Source organism: Hemitrygon akajei, chromosome 9 (assembly GCF_048418815.1).
Source record: "Hemitrygon akajei chromosome 9, sHemAka1.3, whole genome shotgun sequence".
NCBI lineage: Eukaryota > Metazoa > Chordata > Chondrichthyes > Myliobatiformes > Dasyatidae > Hemitrygon > Hemitrygon akajei.
Window position 1 is genome coordinate 104293300 of NC_133132.1, and position 19667 is coordinate 104312966.

General features: G+C 41.3%; 1 protein-coding gene across 1 annotated transcript in view; it reads right to left on the reverse strand.

Annotated features, from left to right (window-relative positions):
• Nucleotides 1-19667, reverse strand: part of hcrtr2 (hypocretin (orexin) receptor 2) — a 74123-nt gene that overhangs the window by 9551 nt on the left and 44905 nt on the right. The window contains exons 2-4 of the mRNA XM_073055444.1: nucleotides 13960-14138; nucleotides 4962-5205; nucleotides 3183-3298 (exon numbers count right to left, since the gene is read on the reverse strand). Of these exons, the coding sequence (XP_072911545.1) occupies nucleotides 3183-3298; nucleotides 4962-5205; nucleotides 13960-14138 (539 nt within the window). The remainder of the gene's footprint in view (nucleotides 1-3182; nucleotides 3299-4961; nucleotides 5206-13959; nucleotides 14139-19667) is intronic.

The following is a 19667-nucleotide window of genomic DNA, read 5'->3' on the forward strand; positions in this document are numbered from 1 at the left end:
AGGAATATAGGACTAAAGGTGTCGTATCTGATTGTGCACAGTATATAGAATAAGGTAGATGGACGCAGCACAGTTACAGATTGGCAGGTCTGATGTTGTAGGCATCACTGAATCATGGCTAAAAGATTGTAGCTGGGAGCTTGACGTCTAAGGACACACATTGTATCAAAAGGACAGGCAAGAAGGAAGGGGGTGGGATTGCTCTGTTGGTAAAAAATGAAATCAGATCATTACAAAGTGACATAGGGACGGAAAGTGTTGAATCATTGCTAAGCAAGTGCAAGGGTAAAAAGACCCTAATGGCAGCTGTATACAGACCCCAAACAGCAGTAAGGATGTGGCCTACTAATTACAATGGGAAATAGAAAACACATGCCAAAAGGGCAATGCTACAATACATGCCAAAAGGACAATGTTACAACAGTCATGCACGACTTCAATATGCAGGTATATTGGGAAAATAAGATTGATGCTGGGTTCCAAGGCAGGGAATTTCTAAAATGCCTATGAGATGGCTTTTTAACATAAGAACATAAGAAGTAGGAGCAGGAGTCGGCCATCTGGCCCGTCGAGCCTGCTCTGCCGTTCAATAAGGTCATGGCTGATCTGACCATGGACTCATCTCCACCTACCTTTGTCCCATAACCCTTAATTGCCCTACTAAGCAAAAATCTATCCAACCTTGTCTGAAATATATTTTCTGAGGTAGCTTCCAATGTTTCATTGAGCAGAGAATTCCACAAATTCACCACTCTTGGGAAAAACAGATGTTGCTTATCTCCAACCTAAATATGCTCCCCCTGAATCTTAAGGCTACGTCCCCTAGTTCTAGTATCACCTACCAGTGGAAATAACTTTCCTGCCTCTGTCTTATCTATGCCTTTCATAATTTTATATGTTTCAATAAGATCTCCTCTCATTCTTCTGAATTCCACAGAGTACAGTCCCAGGCGAATCAACCTCTCCTCATAATCCAACCCCCTCATCTCTGGAATCAGTCTGCTGAACCTTCTCTGCACTACCTCCAAAGCCAGTATATCCTTCCTCAAGTAAGGAGACCAGAACTGCATGCAGTAATCTAGGTGCAGAATCACTGGTACCCTGTTCAGTTGCAGCATAACCTTCCTGCTCTTAAATTCCTTCCCTCTGCAATGAAGGGCAACATTCTGTTTGCCTTCTTCATAGTCTGCTGCACCTGCAAACCAACCTTTGTTGTCTCCATTGTTTAGGCATAATAGACTGGTTTGAAATTGAACAATTGCTCCTTCCATTTGTATGAGAAACTCAGTCATGCTGTGATCACCCTGTCCAAGTGGAACCCTAACTACAAGATCACTAATTTACCTGTCTCATTGCACAGGACCAGATCTAAGATGGCATGTTCCCTTGCAGGTTCAGTAACATGCTGCTCAAGAAAGCTATTATGGATGCATTCTATGAAGTCCTCCACAAGAATGCCTCAACCAACTTGATTCACCCAATCTATGTGCAAGTTAAAGTCCCCCATGATAACTGCTGTTCTATTGTTACATGCCTCAGATATTTCTCTGCTTATTGCCCGTGCCACTGTAATGTTATTATTCAGTGGCCAATAGACAACTCCCTCCAGTGTTTTTTTTTCCTTTATTATTCCTAATCTCTACCCAGATGGATTCAACATTCTATTCTACTCCTTAGATCTTATATCATCTCTCATATCGCCCTGATCTGATCTTTAATTAAGAGTGCTATGCCTCCTCCCTTACCTTCCTGCCTATCCTTCTGTATTACCTGATATCCTTGGATATTTAATTCCCAATCCTCTCACCCTGAAACCATGTCTCTGTAATGGTCACTAAATCATACCCCTTGGTACTGATTTGTGCCACAAGTTTACTTTTCTCTTCTTTATCATTTGTTTTTTCTTTACCTTTATCCACACTTTTCCTTTTTATCTTATCCATACTTCTCCAATCTGTTGAATGCAGTATTTAGTTTAAAGTGCTAATCACAGTCCTAGTTATGCAATTTACTAGGATTTAGCTCTCATCACGGTTCAGGTGGAGCCTGTCCCATTGGTACAGCTCCCTCCTTCCCCAATACTGGTGCTAATTTCCCATGAACTCAAACCCACTTCTCCCACACCAGTCCCTGAGCCATTCATTTATATAAACCATATAACAATTACAGCACGGAAACAGGCCATCTCGGCCCTTCTAGTCCGTGCTGAACGGTTACTCTCACCTAGTCCCACTGACCCGTACTCAGCCCATAACCCTCCATTTAACTCCATAATCCTCTTGACCCTATGCTAATTTGCACGTGGCTCAGGTATTAATCCAGAGATTACTACCTTTTTGGTTCTGCTTTTTAATTTAGGCACTAGCTGCTCAAATTCTCTCAGCAGAAACTCTTTCCTCATTCTACCTATGTCGTTGATACCCACATGGACCATGACAGCTGGACCTTTCCCCTCCCAGTGCAAATTCCTCTGCAGGTCAGATAGGATGCCTGAAACTTGGGCAGCAGGCAGGCAACACAGCCTTCGGGACACTCTATCCTCGTGACAGAGAATTCATCTATTCCCCTGACTATACTATCCCCAATTATCACTACATTTCTCTTCTCTCCCATCTCTTGAATGGCTCCCTGAATTTGGTGCCACAGTTAGGTTGCTTATCCTTCCCATAGCCCCCACTCTCATCCACACAGGGAGCAGGAATCTCAGACCTGTTGGACAATCTCAAGGGCTGAGGCTCCTACAGTACCGTCTCTGGGATCTCACTACCCGCCCTACTCACAGTCACACCCTTTTGTCCCTGACCACAGACCAAAGTTGAGGCAGCTAATCTAATGGGTGTGACTACTTTCTGAAACAGAGAATCCAGGTAATGCTCCCCCTCCCTCATGTGCCACAGTTTTTGAAGCTCAGATTCCAGGTCATCAACTCCTGCTGCTGTCCTTGAAAATTTTCTCTGTTCTCTTTCAATCTTATTGATATCTTTCCTGTAGATTGGTGACCAAAACTGCACACAATACTGCAAATTGGGCCTCACCAACATTTTATACATCTTCAACATAACATCCCAACTGCCGTACTCAGTATTTTGATTTATGAAGGCCAATGTGCCAAAAGCTTTCTTTGTAACTCTCAAATGAACATGATGATAAACTTCTGGTTAATTGCTTTGCAGTAAACTCACCTGTCGACACCAAAGTTTTCGAAATATTTGAAAGTAGGCCAATATCATCAGGCACAAAGGAGCCATATATGTCACAATGAAAAAGCAGATATGATATACTTTGGCATAAATGTCATCTGCAATGAAATAACAAAGATTTATAAAAGACATATTAAAAACAAACACTAGTGCAATTTTTATAGATTACAATAATACTGACCTATGGTTTGGTTTTAACTTAAATTTTACTTCCATTGATTAAGTAAAAAGATTAAGACGATTAACTTTATTAGTTATGTGTACATTGAAACATACAGTAAAATGCATTGTTTGCGTCATAGACCAACACAGTCCAAGGATGTGTTGGAGGCAGCAAACAAGTGTCTCAATGCTTCTAGTGCCAACACAGCATGCCCACAACTCACTAACCCTAAATGTATGTCTTCAGAGGAAACCAGAGCACCCGAAGGAAATGCACGGTCATAGAATCTCCTCAGACATCTGCAGAAATGAATCCTGATTGGTGATCGCTGGTGCTGCAAAGTTTTGTGCTAACTGCTATGTAATGTTGCTGAAAACACTTCCATAGATTCATTTCCATTTTAGATTTCAATGAGAGGCGACGTCCTATTTTCTTAAGTAAGGCTCGAGATGAATGGTAATGTAGTTGTCAGCATAATGCGATTACAGATCCAGGGACCTGGTTCAATTCCCACTCTATCGATAAGGAGTCTCCAAGTAAATAAAGCTCAAGAAGTGAAAATGGCTGCAGAATTGTTGTTAATTTGAAATGTCTGAAACTGTCATAATTATTAACATTTGATAAACTGGATCATCAAATTTGCATATAACACCAAGATTGGGGGCATAGTGGACAGTGAAGAAGATCAAAACTTGCAGGAGGATCTGGACTAGCTAGAGAAAATTGCAGATGGAATATAATGCAGAGCTTATGAGGTGTTGCACTTTGGGAAGACAAGCCAGGGTAGGACTTGCACAGTGAAGTGATAGAACAGTGGGATTGCAGAACACAGATCCATAATTCCTTGAAAGTGGCATCACAGGTAGGTAGGGCTGTAAAGGAATCTTATTGGCCTTTGTAAATCAAAGTATTAAGCACAAGAGTTGGGATATTATGCTAAAGTTGTACAAGACATTGGTGAGGCCTAATTTGGAGTACTGTGAGCAGTTCTGGTCACCTACCTACAGGAAAGATATCAATAAGACTGAAAGAGTACAGAGAAAATTTACAAGGGTGTTGCCAGGACTTGAGGACCTGAGTTATAGAGAAAGGTTGAATGGGTTAGGATTTCCTGGAGCGTAGGAGAGTGACAGAAATTTTGATAGATGTACCTTATACAAAATTCTGAGGGGCATAGATAGGGTAAATGCAAACAGGCTTTTTCCACTGAGGTTGGATGAGGGTGGAACTAGAGGTCATGGATTAAGGTGAAAGGTGAAAAATTTAAGGGGAACACGTGGAGAGCCGCTTCACTCAGAAGGTGATGATAGTTACAAAGAGCTGCCAGTGGAAGTGGTGGATGTAGGTTCAATTTCAACATTTAAGAGACATTTGGAAAGGTAGATGAACAGGAGGGATATGGAGGGCTATGGTCCAGGTGGAGGTCGATGGCACTAGGCAGAATAATAATTCAGCATGACTAGACAGGCCAAAGGCTCTGTTTCAGTGTTATAGTGTTCCATGAATCCATGACTTAAAAAAGCCCCCTGCAGCCAGCCTGCATTCTTAAGCTAGTATTTATAAAATATAAGCTTTATTTCAGTTCAGGTTGTTTTTACCTTCCCAGTGTTCATCGCAGATGGTGAACAGAAGAGTTTTGTTTGCTAACTCAGGTACCATGATGGTGCACTCCATGACTATTGCTTGCGGAATCATTATCACACAGGACACCACCCATATCATTATGATGCTGCTTCGTGCACGCTTGGCTGTACTCTTGAACATCAGAGGGTGACATATAGCATACCAGCGATCCAGCGCAATGCAGCTCAGTGTCAATACAGACACAGAAACTGCCACAGTCTGCAACAGAGAAAAGCAAGGAGTTATCAAATCTAATCTCTAAAAAGTCATAAAACGCTGGAGGAACTCAGCAGGTCAGGCAGCATCTGTAGAGGAGAATAAACATTCAACATTTTGGAACAAGGCCCATCATCTGGACTGGGGGAGCAAGGTGGCAGAATTCAGAATAAGAAGTTGGGAAACACGGTAGAGACCAACACCCCTCTTCAGTCTAGCAATAACCTATCAGTGACACGGTAGCATTGCGATTAGTCTAAGAGTTGACAGCAACAGCAATCAGGCTTCAATTCACACTGCACATTCTCCCTTTGTCTGTGTGGGTTTCCTCCAGGTGCTCTGGTTTCTCCCCACGTTCCAAAGATGTACAGGTTAGGATTAGTAAGTCGTAGGTATGCTACATTGGTGTTGGTAGTATGGTGAAGAGGGGTGCTAGTCACTTTCTGACCTAGGGCACAGCAGCAGCCAGGCCAGTGGCACTGTGGCTGGCTCTAAGGCTCAGCAGGGAAGAGTAAAGTGGGACAGAGTGATAGCAATAGGAGACTCAGTAGTTAGGGGAATGGATAGAAGATTCAGTGGCCACAACAACGAAGCCCCGAAGGTGTGTTGTCTCCCAGGTGTAGACCAGAATGCCTCAGAATGGCTGCAGAATTTAGTCCATGGGGGAAAGTGAGCAGCCAGATGTCATAGTGCACATTGGCAATCAATGACAAAGATAGAAAGGGGGAAGAGATCCAACACAGAGACTATAGGGAGTTAGGAAAGAGGCTGACGAGCAGGACCTCCAAGGTAGTAATCTCTGAGTTACTCCTAGAGCCATGTGCTAGTCAGGGCAGGAATAGAATGATAGCACAGATGAATGAGTGGCTGTAGAATTGGTGCTTGGAGCAAGGTTTTAGTTACTTGGATCATTGGAACCTTTTCAGGAGCAGGGGTGACCAGTATACAAGGGGACTGGTTGCATTTGAACTGGAAGGGAACCAATATTCTGGTCGGGAGGTTTGCTGGTGCTATTCAGGTGGGTTTAAATTAGTTTGGTAGGGGGTTGGGAACCAGAGTACCAGTTCAGAAAATGAAGGGATGGAGAAGCAGGTAGATGTCGGGGTCAATAAAAACAGGCAGGAACAAAATAATAGACATGATAGAACAGGTAGAATTAAGTCTGTGTATTCTAATGCGAGGAGTATTATGGGTAAAGATGATGAACTTAGAGCATGGATAATACATGGAATGATGATGTTGTGGCCATTACTGAGACTTGATTGTGAGAGGGACAAGAATGGGTACTTAACGTTCCAGGGTTTTACCTTACTTTTACTTTACTTCATTGTCACCAAACAATTGACATTAGAGCGTACAATCATCACAGCGATATTTGATTCTGTGCTTCGTGTTCCCTGGAGTACAAATCGAAGTAAATATAATAAAAATTTAAATTATAAATCATAATTAGAAAATAGAAAAGGGAAAGTAAGGTAGTCCAAGTCAGGTCTGGATATTTGGAAGGTACAGCTCAGATCTGGGTCAGGATCTGTTCAGCAGTATTATGATAGTTGGAAAGAAGCTGTTCCCAAATCTGGCCATACAAATCTTCAAGCTCCTGAACCTTCTCCCGGAGGGAAGAGGGACAAAAAGTGTGTTGGCTGGGTGGGTCGTGTCCTTGATTATCCTAATTTACACTGCTCTGACAGCGTGCGGTGTAAAGTGAGTCCAAGGATGGAAGATCAGTTTGTGTGATGTGCTGGGCTGTGTTCACCATCTTCTGCAGCTTCTTCTGGTCTTGGACAGGACAACTTCCATACCAGGTTGTGATGCACCCTAGAAGAATGCTTTCTACGGTGCATCTATAAAAATTAGTGAGGGTTTTAGGGGCAGGTCAAATTTCTTCAGCTTTCTCAGGAAGTAAAGGTGCTGGTGGGTCTTCTTAGCAGTGGACTCTACTTGGTTAGACCAAGTCAGGTCATTTGTGATATTCACACAGAGGAACTTAAAGCTTTTGACCTGTTCCACCTGCGCACCACCGATGTAGATAGGGTTGTGCGGTCAGCTACTCCTTCTGAAGTCAACAACCAATTCCTTCATCTTGCTGACATTGAGGGATAGGTTATTGTCTTTGCACCATGCCACCAGGTTCTTAATTTCCTCTCTACTCCGACTCATCATTACTCAAGATACGGCCTACAATTGTGGTGTCATCAGCAAACTTACATATTGAGTTTGATGGAAACTTGGCTACACAATCATGGGTGTACAGTGAGTACAGCAGGGGGCTGAGTACACAGCCTTTGATGTTTTAGAAAAGATAGAGAGGGCAGTAAAAGGGGAGGGGTGGGGGGAATTACTACTTAGGGACAATATCATAGCTGCACTCACAGGGGACGTAATGGAAGACTCACCCATTGAATCTGTATGGGTAAAACTCAAAAATAAGAAGGGTGTAATCACTTCTGATGGGATCACACTACAGGCCACCAATGGCCACCAAGAGAATGAGGAACAAATATGCAGGCAGATTAAGAAAATATATAGAAACAATAGGGTTGTTGTCATGAGGACTTCAACTTCTATAATATAAATTGGGACCTTTGTATTGCAAGAGGTTTAGATGGGGAAGAATTTGTTAGGTGCATCCAGGAGGGTTTTTTAATTCAATATGTAGATTCAGTATGTCCAACAAGAGGAGAGTTTGAACTGGACCTGGTGTTGGATAATGAGCCTAGCTAGGTGACTCACCTTTCAATGGGTGAGCAGTTAGGGATCAGTAACCTCAACTTCTCAAGTTTTAAGATAACTGTGGATAATTATAAGTATCGACCTTGTGAGAGCATATCAAATTGGAGGCAGGAACTAGATAGATAGATAGATAGATAGATAGATACTTTATTCATCCCCGTGGGGAAATTCAACTTTTTTCCAATGTCCCATACACTTGTTGTAGCAAAACTAACCACATACAATACTTAACTCAGCAAAAAAATATGATATGCATCCAAATCACTATCTCAAAAAGCACTAATAATAGCTTTTAAAAAGTTCTTAAGTCCTGGCGGTAGAATTGTAAAGCCTAATGGCATTGTGGAGTATTGACCTCTTCATCCTGTCTGAGGAGCATTGCATCGACAGTAACCTGTCGCTGAAACTGCTTCTCTGTCTCTGGATGGTGCTATGTAGAGGATGTTCAGAGTTTTCCATAATTGACCATAATTTTCCATAATAACTAGGGAGAGTTAATGGGGAACAACTGTTTTTGGCAAGTCCATGTCCGACTTGTGGAGCGTGTTTAAAGAACAACTGCACAGATTATGGGACAGGTACATTCCAGTCAGAGGTTGGACAAGAACAGCAAGGTAGAGAACTTTCAATGTCAAGGGAGGTGATTAATTTAGTCAAGAAGATAAAGGAAAAGTATGTAAAGCTTAGGAAGTTAGAATCAAACACAGCCCTTGAGGATTAAAGAAACCAGTAAAGAACTCAAGAAGGGAATTTGGAAGCCAGAGGGACCATGGAAAGTTCACAGAAAGTGGGATTAAAGAGAATCACAAGGCATTCTATAAATACATCAAGAGCAAGAGAACAAGTAGGCAGAGGGTAGGACCACTTAAGGATAAAGCAGGTACATTTGCTTCTATGAGGAGGATGTGGGTGAGGTCATTATTGAGTACTTTAATCTGTATTTACCAAGGAGAAGGACGTGAAGAGTAGGGAGATCATGTAATAATATGCCAGGGCATTTCAAAGAAAAGGAGGTGGTTGTGTTGGGTTTCCTAAAGAGCATTAAGGCGAATAAGTCCCTGTGGTCTGATGCAACATACCTCAGGTTATTGAGAGAGGCAAGAGAAGTGATTGCTAGGGCCTTGACAAATATCTTTGTGATCTCTCTAGCCGCATGTGAGGTCCTGAAGGAAAAGCAAGTAGCTAATGTTCCGTTATTTAAGAAGGGAACCAGGGATAATCCTGGAAACTATAGACCAGTGATTCTCTCATCAATGACAGGCAAGTTACTGGACAGAATTATTATGGATAGGATTTTGAGGATTTGGAGAACCATGGCCTAATTAGGGAGAGATGGCATGGCTTTGTGTGAAGCAAGTAATGTCTTTCTAACTAGACTGAGTTTTTTTGACAAGGTATTGAGGGTGATTGATGAAAGTAGAACTGTGAATGTTGTCTACATGGACTTTAGTATGGTGTTTGACAAGGTCCCTCATGGGGAGATTATCCAGAAGATTAAGATGCATGAAATCAATAGTGAACTGGCTATTTGAATTCAGAACTGGCTTGCCCATAGAAGCAGAGGATAGTGGTCATAGGGACTTATTCTAGCTGTAAATCTGTGATCAATGGTGTTCCACAGGGACCTCTACTGTTTGTGATATATACAAATAACCTGGATGAAAATGTACATGGGTGGGTTAGTAAGTTTGCAGATGATATGAAGATTGGTGGTTTTGTGAATAGGGTAGAAGACTTGGAATAGAATATAGCAGGATATAGATCAGTTGTAGATATGGGCGAAGAAATGGCAAATGGAATTTAACCCAGAGAAATGTTAAGTATTGCTCCTTGGTAGGTCAAATGTATAGAGACAATACACTAACATGAGAGAATTTGCAGATGCTAGAAATCTAAGCAACACACACAAATTGCTGGAGGAACTCAGCAGGCCAGGCAGCATCTATGGAAAAGAGCCCAGTCGACGTTTCGAGCTGAGACCCTTCATCAAGATCCTTAACAGTGTTGATGAGCAGAGGGATCTTGGGTTCCAAGTTCATAGCCCCCTGAAAGCGGCTACATTGAAAGGGTGGTTAAGAAGGGAAAAGGCAAGCACGCCATCAATTAATCTAGGCTTTGAATTCAAAAGTCAAGAAGGTATGTTTCAGCTTTATAAAACTCTAGTTAGATCATTGCACACAGTCCGGGTCACCCATTACAAGAAGGGTGTCAAGGCCTTAGAGAGGATGCAGATGAGGCTTACAAGGATGCTGCCTGGAATAGAGGGCATAGGCTATAACAAAAGAGGGTGAACAAACGGGTTGTTTTCTCTGGAGAGTTGGAGGCTGAGGGAAAATCTGATAGAGGTTTATAAGATTATGAAAGACATAGACAGTATCCTTTTCCCAGGGTTGAAATGTCTAAAACCAGACAGCATGCATTAAAGATAAGAGGGCATAATTTAAAAGGAAATGTGAGGGGAAAGTAGTTTAAAAAAAACCCCCAGAGTGGTGGGTGTCTGGAATGCACTGGCAGAACTGGTAGAGGCAGATACATTGGAGACATTTAGATAGGCATATAAATGTGAGGAAAATGGGAGAAAACAGACATTGTGTAAACAGAAGGGATTAGTTAGGTTGTGCATTTGGTTACTAATTTAATTGGATCAACACACATTGTGGGCTGAAGGGCCTGTTCCTGTGCTGTACTCTTCTATGTTCTATTTTCTATGATACTTATGGGCTGCCCAGCACAATCGTCAGAGTGTCTCGGTTATTAATGCATTTTGTTCTATGTGTACATGTGACAAATAAAGCTAATCTTTCAATCTTTGGAGTCAGTTTAGATAAGCACTATAAAAGCAAATTTGTGATTTTGCTTTGTTTCCACAGAGAGAAGGAACTGCATTATGCCACCCGCTTTGGGAGTTGAAAGTACTGAACCATCCTAGATTTAATCTACTTTTCTGGTTAGAATAAGTTCTTCAGCATGCACAGAATGCAGATGTTTTAGCTATCTTCAATCATTGTTCCTCCCTCTTGTGTTTCAGTATAGTACCGATGTGTATTTAGTAGAGCTGTTGATGTTTGATCCTGACCTCTGGTGCTGTCTGTGTGGAGTTTGCAACCATACTGTCCTTAGCATCTCCTCTTTAGTCAAGAAAGCACAACAGCATCTCCATTTCTGAGGAGATCGGTGTGAGTGAAGCTCCACCCCACATTGCAAATAATTTTTACAGGAGCACTATCGAGAGTGTTCTGACCAGCTGCATCTGGTAGGGGAATTGTGACACATCTGACTGCAAGACCCTCAAAAAGCTTGCGAAGAATGCTGAGAAGATTATCAGGGCCTCTCTTTCACCCATCTGAGATTTTTAACAGGAGGGCTGCATATGCAGGGTGTTTAGCATTGGCAAGGTACCCTCCCAATAATCTCTCAACCTTTTGACCCCTGATCATCAGGTAGGAGATACCTTTGCATTAAGATGAGGATTGTTAGGATGGGAAACAGCTTTATCCCCTAAACCGTGAGACTACTAAACCCCCTGCCACCATCCACATCTCATCACGTATGAAGCAGTAGTAACATGACACTGTTTACTTTTTAAGCTTGTGTTGTAAATGCATCTTATACTAAATGTCAATCTTCTGAAATATATTTCATTATTAGTTAATTGATTTGTACTAATATTATCTTGTACATTGTGTGTGAGTTATATGTACTGTGTTGTTTACCTTGGCCCTGAGGAACTTTGTTTCATTTGGTGGTATACATGTATATGGTTCAATGGCTATAAACTTGAAATTTCTCCCCAGATGAGGCAGTTTTCTTTTGGGAATCCTGCACAAGGGACTTGGGAGTCCTTACAGGTTGAGTCAATGGTAAGGAAGGGAATAGCAATGTTAGCATTCATTTTAAGAGGACCAGAATACAAGTTCAAAGTTGTAATGCTGAGGGTTTATAAGACATTGGTCAGACTGCACTTGGAATATGGTGAGCAGCTTTGGGCCCCTTATCCAAGAAAAGATGTGCTGGCATTGGGGAGGATCATGAGAATGATTCTGGGAATGAAAGTGTTAACATACGAGGATTGTTAGAACATAGAATATAGAAATTTACAGTACTTTACAGGCCCTTCGGCCCATAATGTTGTGCCAACCATGTAACCTACTCTAGAGATTGCCTAGAATTCCCCTAGCGCATAGCCTCCTATTTTTCTAAGCTCCATGTACCTAACTAAGAGGCTCTTAAAAGACCCCATTATATTCGCTTCCACCACTGATGCTGGCAGTGCATTCCATGCACTCACCACTCTCTGGGTGAAAAACTTACCCCAACATCCCTTCCTTAAAACTATGCCCCTTGTGTTAGCCATTTCAGTCCTGGGAAAAAGCCTCTGGCTATCCACATGATCAATGCACCTCATCATCTTGTACACCTCCATCGCTCCAAGGAGAAAAGGCCAAGTTCACTCAACCTATTCTCATAAGGTATGCCCTCTAATCAAGGCAACATCCTTGTAAATCTCCTCTGCATTCTCTCTAAAATGTACACATCCTTCCTGTAATGAGGTGACCAGAACTGAGCACAGTACTCCAAGTGGGGTCTGACCAAGGTCTTATATAGCTGTAACATTATTTCATGTTTCTTGAACTCAATCCCATGGTTGATGAATACCAACACACCATACGCCTCCTTACTGCCAACCTGTGCAGCAACTTTGAGTGTCCTATTGACACGGACTCCAAGATCTCTCAGATCATCCACATTGCCAAGAAACTTGCCACTTATATTATATTCTGTCTTCAAACTTGGACCTACCAAAATGAACCACTTCACACTTATCTGGGTTGTAGTCCATCTGCTACTTCTCAGCCCAGTTCTGCATCCTATCGATGTCCCACTGTAACCTCTGACAATCCTCCAAACTATCCATAACACCCTCAACCTTTTGATAGCTCTGGGGCCTGTACTTGCTGTAGCTTAGAAGAAAGAAGGGGAATCTCATTGAAACATATTGAACATTGAAAGGCCTTGACTATGGAGAGGACATTTCCTACAGTGGGTGAGTCTAGCACCAGAGGGCACAGCCTCAGAATAGAGGCATGTCCACTTACAACAAAGGTGAGGAGAAACTTATTTAGCCAGAGTGTAGTGAATAAGTGGAATTCATTGCCACAGGCAGCTATGGAGGCCAAGTCACTGAGTATATTTAAAGCTGAAGATGATAGGTTGTTGATTTGTCAGGGAGTCAAAGGTTACAGAGAGAAAACAGGAAAATGGGGTTGAGAGGGATAAGAAATTCAGCCATGATGGAATGGCAGAGCAGACTTGATAGTCAGAATGGCCTAAATCTGCTCCTATGTCTTATTGTCTTACATCAATAGGCTTCTGCAAATTCCCCTGGTGAGTAGGGGAACCATGGAATGATGGAGAAAATGACAGAAATGTGGAGAGAATAAAGATGGATTGATCTAATAGGATGCTTAATGGACTGAAGACTATGACTCATTTCTAGTTCTATTCTAATACTGCAGTATTCACAATATAATTTTACAGCCTCCTACCTGCCGGCATGAATATTCAACTCACAAACCTCCGTTGATACCCCTCCCCCCCTTACCCCATCCTTATCTATAATTTTAGTCTGGTTCTCTTTCTCTCTCTTTTTCCCCCCTCACTAGAATCTCCCCCCAGCCCTACCTTTCTTTCTCTTTTATTTCCCATAATTCTCCACCTTCCCCCTAGCCCATTTCCCTCCAGCCTATCACTTCCTAGCTCTCTACTTCATCCCTTCCCCCACTTCTTATCCCCCCTCGACCATCCCATGTTACTTCACTCCTGATGAAGGGTTTCGGCCTGAAACGTCGTCACTCCCTCCTCTCATAGATGCTGTCTGGCCTGCTGAGTTCTGCCAGCATTTTGTGTTTTTATAATTTTACATTCCAGTTTTTTAAGTTTACATCATTTAAATTCCATAAACGAGGCAATAAACACTTGCCCAAGCCTTGATTGTCACATGAAGGCCAATTGACTATTGCTTACCTGGAGGTAAGGAATTATCTTACACAGAAGATGCCCAAAGAACCAGGTCTCAGTTATGTCGACAAGCAGACTGGCAGGTAGGCAAATAATTGTAACAAGAATATCGGCAAATGACAAATTAACAATGAAGTAATTTGTGACTGTCCTCATATGGTGATTCTTCCAAACTGCAACACAAACTGAGAGAGAAGAAAAGAATTAGAAATAGCAAAATTATTGTAACTCCTGGTCTTTATATTTATTTATTTATTCAGAGATGCAGCATGGAATAGGCCAATTTAACCCTAGTCTAATCACAAGACAATTTACAATGACCAAGTAACCTACTAACCGAAGCAACGCAACACACACTCACAGAGTACTGGAGGAACTCAGCAGGTCAGGCTGTATCAATCGAAAAGATTAAACAGTCGATGTTTTGGGCTGAGAATTTCAGGATAGTTCCTCCTGCATTTTGTGTGTGTTGGTTTATGTTACCAGTATCTCAGACTTTCTTGTGTTTGTAACCTGCTAACAGGTAGAATGGTGAAAGAAAACCAGAGCACTAGGAGGAAACCCATGCATTAGAAGGACATGCAAATTCTTTACAGGGGACACTGGGATTTAACTCCAAACTCCAGCATCCTGAGCTGTAACAGCATTGCACTATCCACCATCCTACCGTGGCGCCAACAGCTTCTAGCAATTGCGTATTCCTTCTCTCAATTTCTCAGACCAGACAGCACCTATGAAGATGATAACCTGAGTGATCTCTGTGTGGATGTTGCGTGATGTGTTGCCCAGTTACAAATCCGAACCGCAAAATATCAGACAGTACACCGTACGCAATTAAACAAATGAACTTTATAAATCTTAGTCTGACTATAGGGTTAGTAAAGAAAATAAAAAGGGCCCATTTTAATGAAAAAGTCTAGTGCGCATATTGGAGCTCACGGAATCGTCCATTCAACCCCCATCAACCTATTCTGAGCGCCGCTGACAGTTGGACCCTCGCTCCAAGTCCACTCCATCTGGCGGTCTACTAGCTTTTCCCATTCGTGACTTCTCACTTCATCTCTCACTAAAAACAAACGTGAAATCCCTGTTCCCCGACCCACAAGAAAGAACAACATGCCTCTCATTTGCTAGCATACATTCCAAAGCCGCCATTATCTCTAGTATCTCTAATCATAACCCAAACGTTGCTGCTACTGAGAAAGTATTACCTTAGCAGTGAAACATTACAGAGAGACCATTATATTAGCAGTGAAACCTTACAGCACATTACACCTGGTTAAATTTTAATGAATGAAAAACAGGTCCTCATGGTCTATGAGCCAGTCCTCATTAGGAAATTGGAAGTAGAGAGGATCAGTAACCATTTCAGAGGGTTTGATTTGGGTCAGCACTTAAGTGCCATTACAAAGAAGGCTTGGCAGCACCTCTGCTTCAATACTGGTTTGCACAGATTCTGCATGCTAACAAAAAACTTTGACAAATGTCTATAGACATCTACAAGGATTGCTGCCTTAAGAAAGCAGCATCCATCATTAAGAACCTCCATCATTTCGGCCATGAATTCCTCTTACTGCTGCCATCGGGAAGGAGGTACAGGAGCCTTAGATCCCACACCACCAGGTTCAGAAACAGTTATTACCCTTCAACCATCAAGCTCCTGAACCAACGCAGATAACTTAATTCACCTCAACACTGAACTTATTGAAAACAACCTAAGGACTCACTTTCAAGGACTCTGCAGCTCGTGTTCTCAGTATTATTTATCTATCAATATTTATTTGTTTATCTGTTTATTTATTCATTATTTTTGTCATTTGCACAGTTTGTCTTCTTTTGCATATTGGTTGTCTGTCTTTGTGTGTGGTTTTTCACTGATTCTATTGTATTTTTTTGTTCTTCTGTAAACGCCCGCAAGAATATGAATTTCAGTGTAGTATATTGTAATATATATGTACCCAGATAATAAACTTACTTTGAAATTTGAGTTTTTTGAAGTTGTGAAAAATTGCAAATCAAGCAGTAGAGGAGGTGGATATTGGGAAGGAAAAGGGGAATGTTTGTGATAGGGTGGGCACCAGCAATGTGGTGAAGTTGTAAGCTGAGAAAAAGTGGACTAAGTTGGCTGGCTGATGCATGTGTAAATAGGACCTTAAGACCATAAAACATAGGAGCAGAATTAGGCCATTCAGCCCATTGAACCTGCTCCACCATTTCATCATGGCTGATTTACTATCCCTCTCAACCATTTTCCTGCCTTCTCCCAGTAACGCTAAAATATACTCAGTGACTTGGCTTCCACAGTCGGTTGTGACAATGAATTCCACAGATTCACTACCCTCTGGCTGAAGAAATTTCTCCTCATCTGTTCTAAATGAATCCCCTCTGGTCCTAGACTACCCACTATAGGAATGTCCTCTCCACATCCACTCAGGTTTAATCATATCAGCATATGTCATGAAATTTTTTGCTTTGCAGCAGTACATTGAAACTCATAGAAATAAAAACTATAAGTTACAATAAGTAGTATACAGTATATAAAAATAAGAAAAGGAAAAGAAATACCAGGGGTATTCATGGGTTCATTGTTCATTCAGAAATTTGATGGCAAAGGGGAAGAAGCTGTTCCTGAAACATTGAGTGTGTCTATAGTCTCCTGTACTTCCTCTTTGATGGTTGCAATGCCTTGCATGATGAGTGTTATGATTTGTAACTCCATAAACTATTCAAAAGAAAGTCATAGGTGCTCAGAAGTAACTCATGTAGGTTTAGTTTTGTTTTTACTTTCAGTGAGGCATGTACATATGACATGGTGGCATGATGATGTATGCCATTCACATACTATTACATATAACCTGTAATGAATACTTAAACAACAAAGAATGCTTAATCAAGCAATATATTTACAATATTACTCAAATATTACTGAAATATTAATACACAAAACTTCTTCAGCTTAAATATATAAACTTCAACTCTATATAGAATGCAACTCAACTTAGGTATATATGTATCTTTAATGTATTTTCTTACTACAACTCATCTTTTTTCCCCAGCCCTGATTAAGGGTCTTGGCCGGAAAGGTCAACTGTATTCTTTTCCATAGATGCTGCCTGGTCTGCAGAGTTCTTCCAGCATTTTGTGTGTATTGTTTATACATATGCATATAGATTTGTCATATAAAATACAATACAGCTATTATATAGACAGTCAGAGCATAGTAAATTTTAAATTTATCCCATTAATCACTGTGGAAGATTTCTTGCTCTTATGGGATAATATCTTTCCTGACAAAGGGGAGACTTGTGGCTGTGAAGCAACCTCAGCTTCTGGGACCTCCTCTCTGGTGGTTGCAGTTTTGTTTTTCCTTACAAAGCGTGCATAAAAGGCATTGAGCTCTCTTGGAGTGGAGCATCACTGCTATTCATTATGTTAAGTTTCACTGTGAAGGAAGTAATGGCCTGCAAACCTTGTAAGAGCTGACGTGCATCCGATTTCATTTCTAACCTCAATCAGAATTGCTTTTTGCTCTTATGGTAATTGCTGGACTTCTGGTATAGTTTTGAACCACCCAGTCTTGAATGTCACAGATCTAGCCCTCAGCAGACTATTAATCTCATGGTTCATCCATGGCTTTTGACTTCAGTATGTCCAGTATGTTCTTGAAGGCACACAATCATCCACACAGGTTTTGATGAAGTCAGTGACAACTGTGGTGTATTCATTCAGATTCAAAGATGAATCCCTAAGTGTTGAATTTCTCTATCTAGCCCTTTCAATATTCGATAGATTTCAAGAGATCCCTGCTCAGACTTTTAAGCTGCAGCACGTACAGAACCAAAGCCATCAAATGTTTCTCGTAGGTTAACTCTTTCATTCCCAAAATCATTCTCCTGATCATCCTTTGGGCTCTCACCACTGTCAGTACATCTTTTCTTGGGGACCTAAAACTGCTCACAATACTCCAAGTGTGGTTGACCAGTGCAAATAGAAGATGGTTGGGAACAGAAGCAAGTGTAAATCATTCAACAATGCTGAAATTGTGAGAATATTTTAGCACTGCCTTTTAATAGTCACATATAGAAATTAAAAATTCACATTCATTCTTTTTTCTTTGCTAATGTCAAGCATTCAACTTCCTTCTCTTTATTACAAAGAGAAGGGACAAGAATAGAGCTGGAATTAAAAAAAGAAATTGGTCATGATTGAATGATGGAGCAGACTTGATGAGTCAAGTGGCCTGTCCATCTCATTCCCCTGCCTTTTCCCTGTAAACTTTGATGCCCTTACTAATCAAGAACTTATCAACCTCAGTGGTATATATACTCAATGACTTGGCCTCCAGAACCATCTGGCAAATTAATTCCACAGATTCACCAGCCTCTGGCTAAAGAAATTCCTCTTCATCTGTTCCAAAATGTCTGTGGCTGATAATTTCACTGAGCCCAACTGTTCCCACAACCTACAGACTTCTTTCAAGGACTCATTGTTTTCAATATTAATTGCTATTTTTTTCTATTTTTGTCTCTGCATATTTCATTGTTCTTTTCATTAATGTGATTGTGTTTCTTTGTATTTTCTGTGAATGCGCACAAGAAAATGAATCTCTGGGTTGTACAAACGTATATCGTACTTTCTTAATAAATTTACTTTGAACCTTGATGAAGTCAATATGGGAATTCATAAGCCATCTCAGTGTGCTGGTGAAGAAGGCTTGTGCCACACTGGTCTTCATCAGTCAGGGCACTGAATCTGAGAGTTGGGAGGGATGACGCAGTTGTACAGAATGCTGGCAAGGCCGCACTTGTGATCAGTTTTGGTCACCCTGCCATAGGGAGGAGTCAATACACTGAGAAGAGTGCAAACAAAACTTGACAAGAATGTTGCCAGGAGGCTGGACAGATTGGGACTTTATTCCTTACAGCATAGGATACTGGCAGGTGATCTTAGAGGTTTATAAAATCATGAGGGGAATAGACCAGGTGAACGCCCGGTCTTCTAACCAGGATTGGAGAATGAACAACTGGAGGGTATAGGTTTAAGTGAGAAGGAAAAGATTTATGGGCAATTTAAGGGCAACTTTTGTGCAGAGGATGGTTTGTAAGTGGAAGGGTTCTGAACTGGCAAGGATAACTTCAATTACCACAACTCTGAACAGGCTCTACAACCTACAGACTCACTCTCCATGACCCTTTACAACTCATTTATGTTTAATAATGTCTTCCTTTGCATGTTAGTTGTTTGCCAGTCTTTGCTTGTGTGCAGCTTTTCATTCTAATTCTTTGCTCTACTGTGAATGCCTGCAAGAAAATGAACGTCCTTGTCTGTGAATGTATAGTTTTTGTTACTTCTCTTGTATTGCTCTTTTTCTTCATAAATGCCTGCAAGAAAATTAATCTCCAGGTAGTATCTGACAACATAGTGTTTACGTTCTTTGATAATTTTGTACACCAGTCTGGAAGAGACACCAGATATAAGGGGGTGCCAAAGGAGGCCAAGTCATTAGGTATATTTAAAGTGGAGGTAGATAGGGTCCTGATTAGTAAGGGAATCAAAGGTTACCGGGAGAGTGGAGCTGAAAGAGATAATAAATCAACCATGATAGAATGGGAGAGCAGACATTAGATTGCATAGAGGGCGAGAGAGTTTAAAAGAAGCGAACAGGGGCAGTTGCCACTGGTGCACCAGCAATAACTCTCGGAGACGGGAGGTGA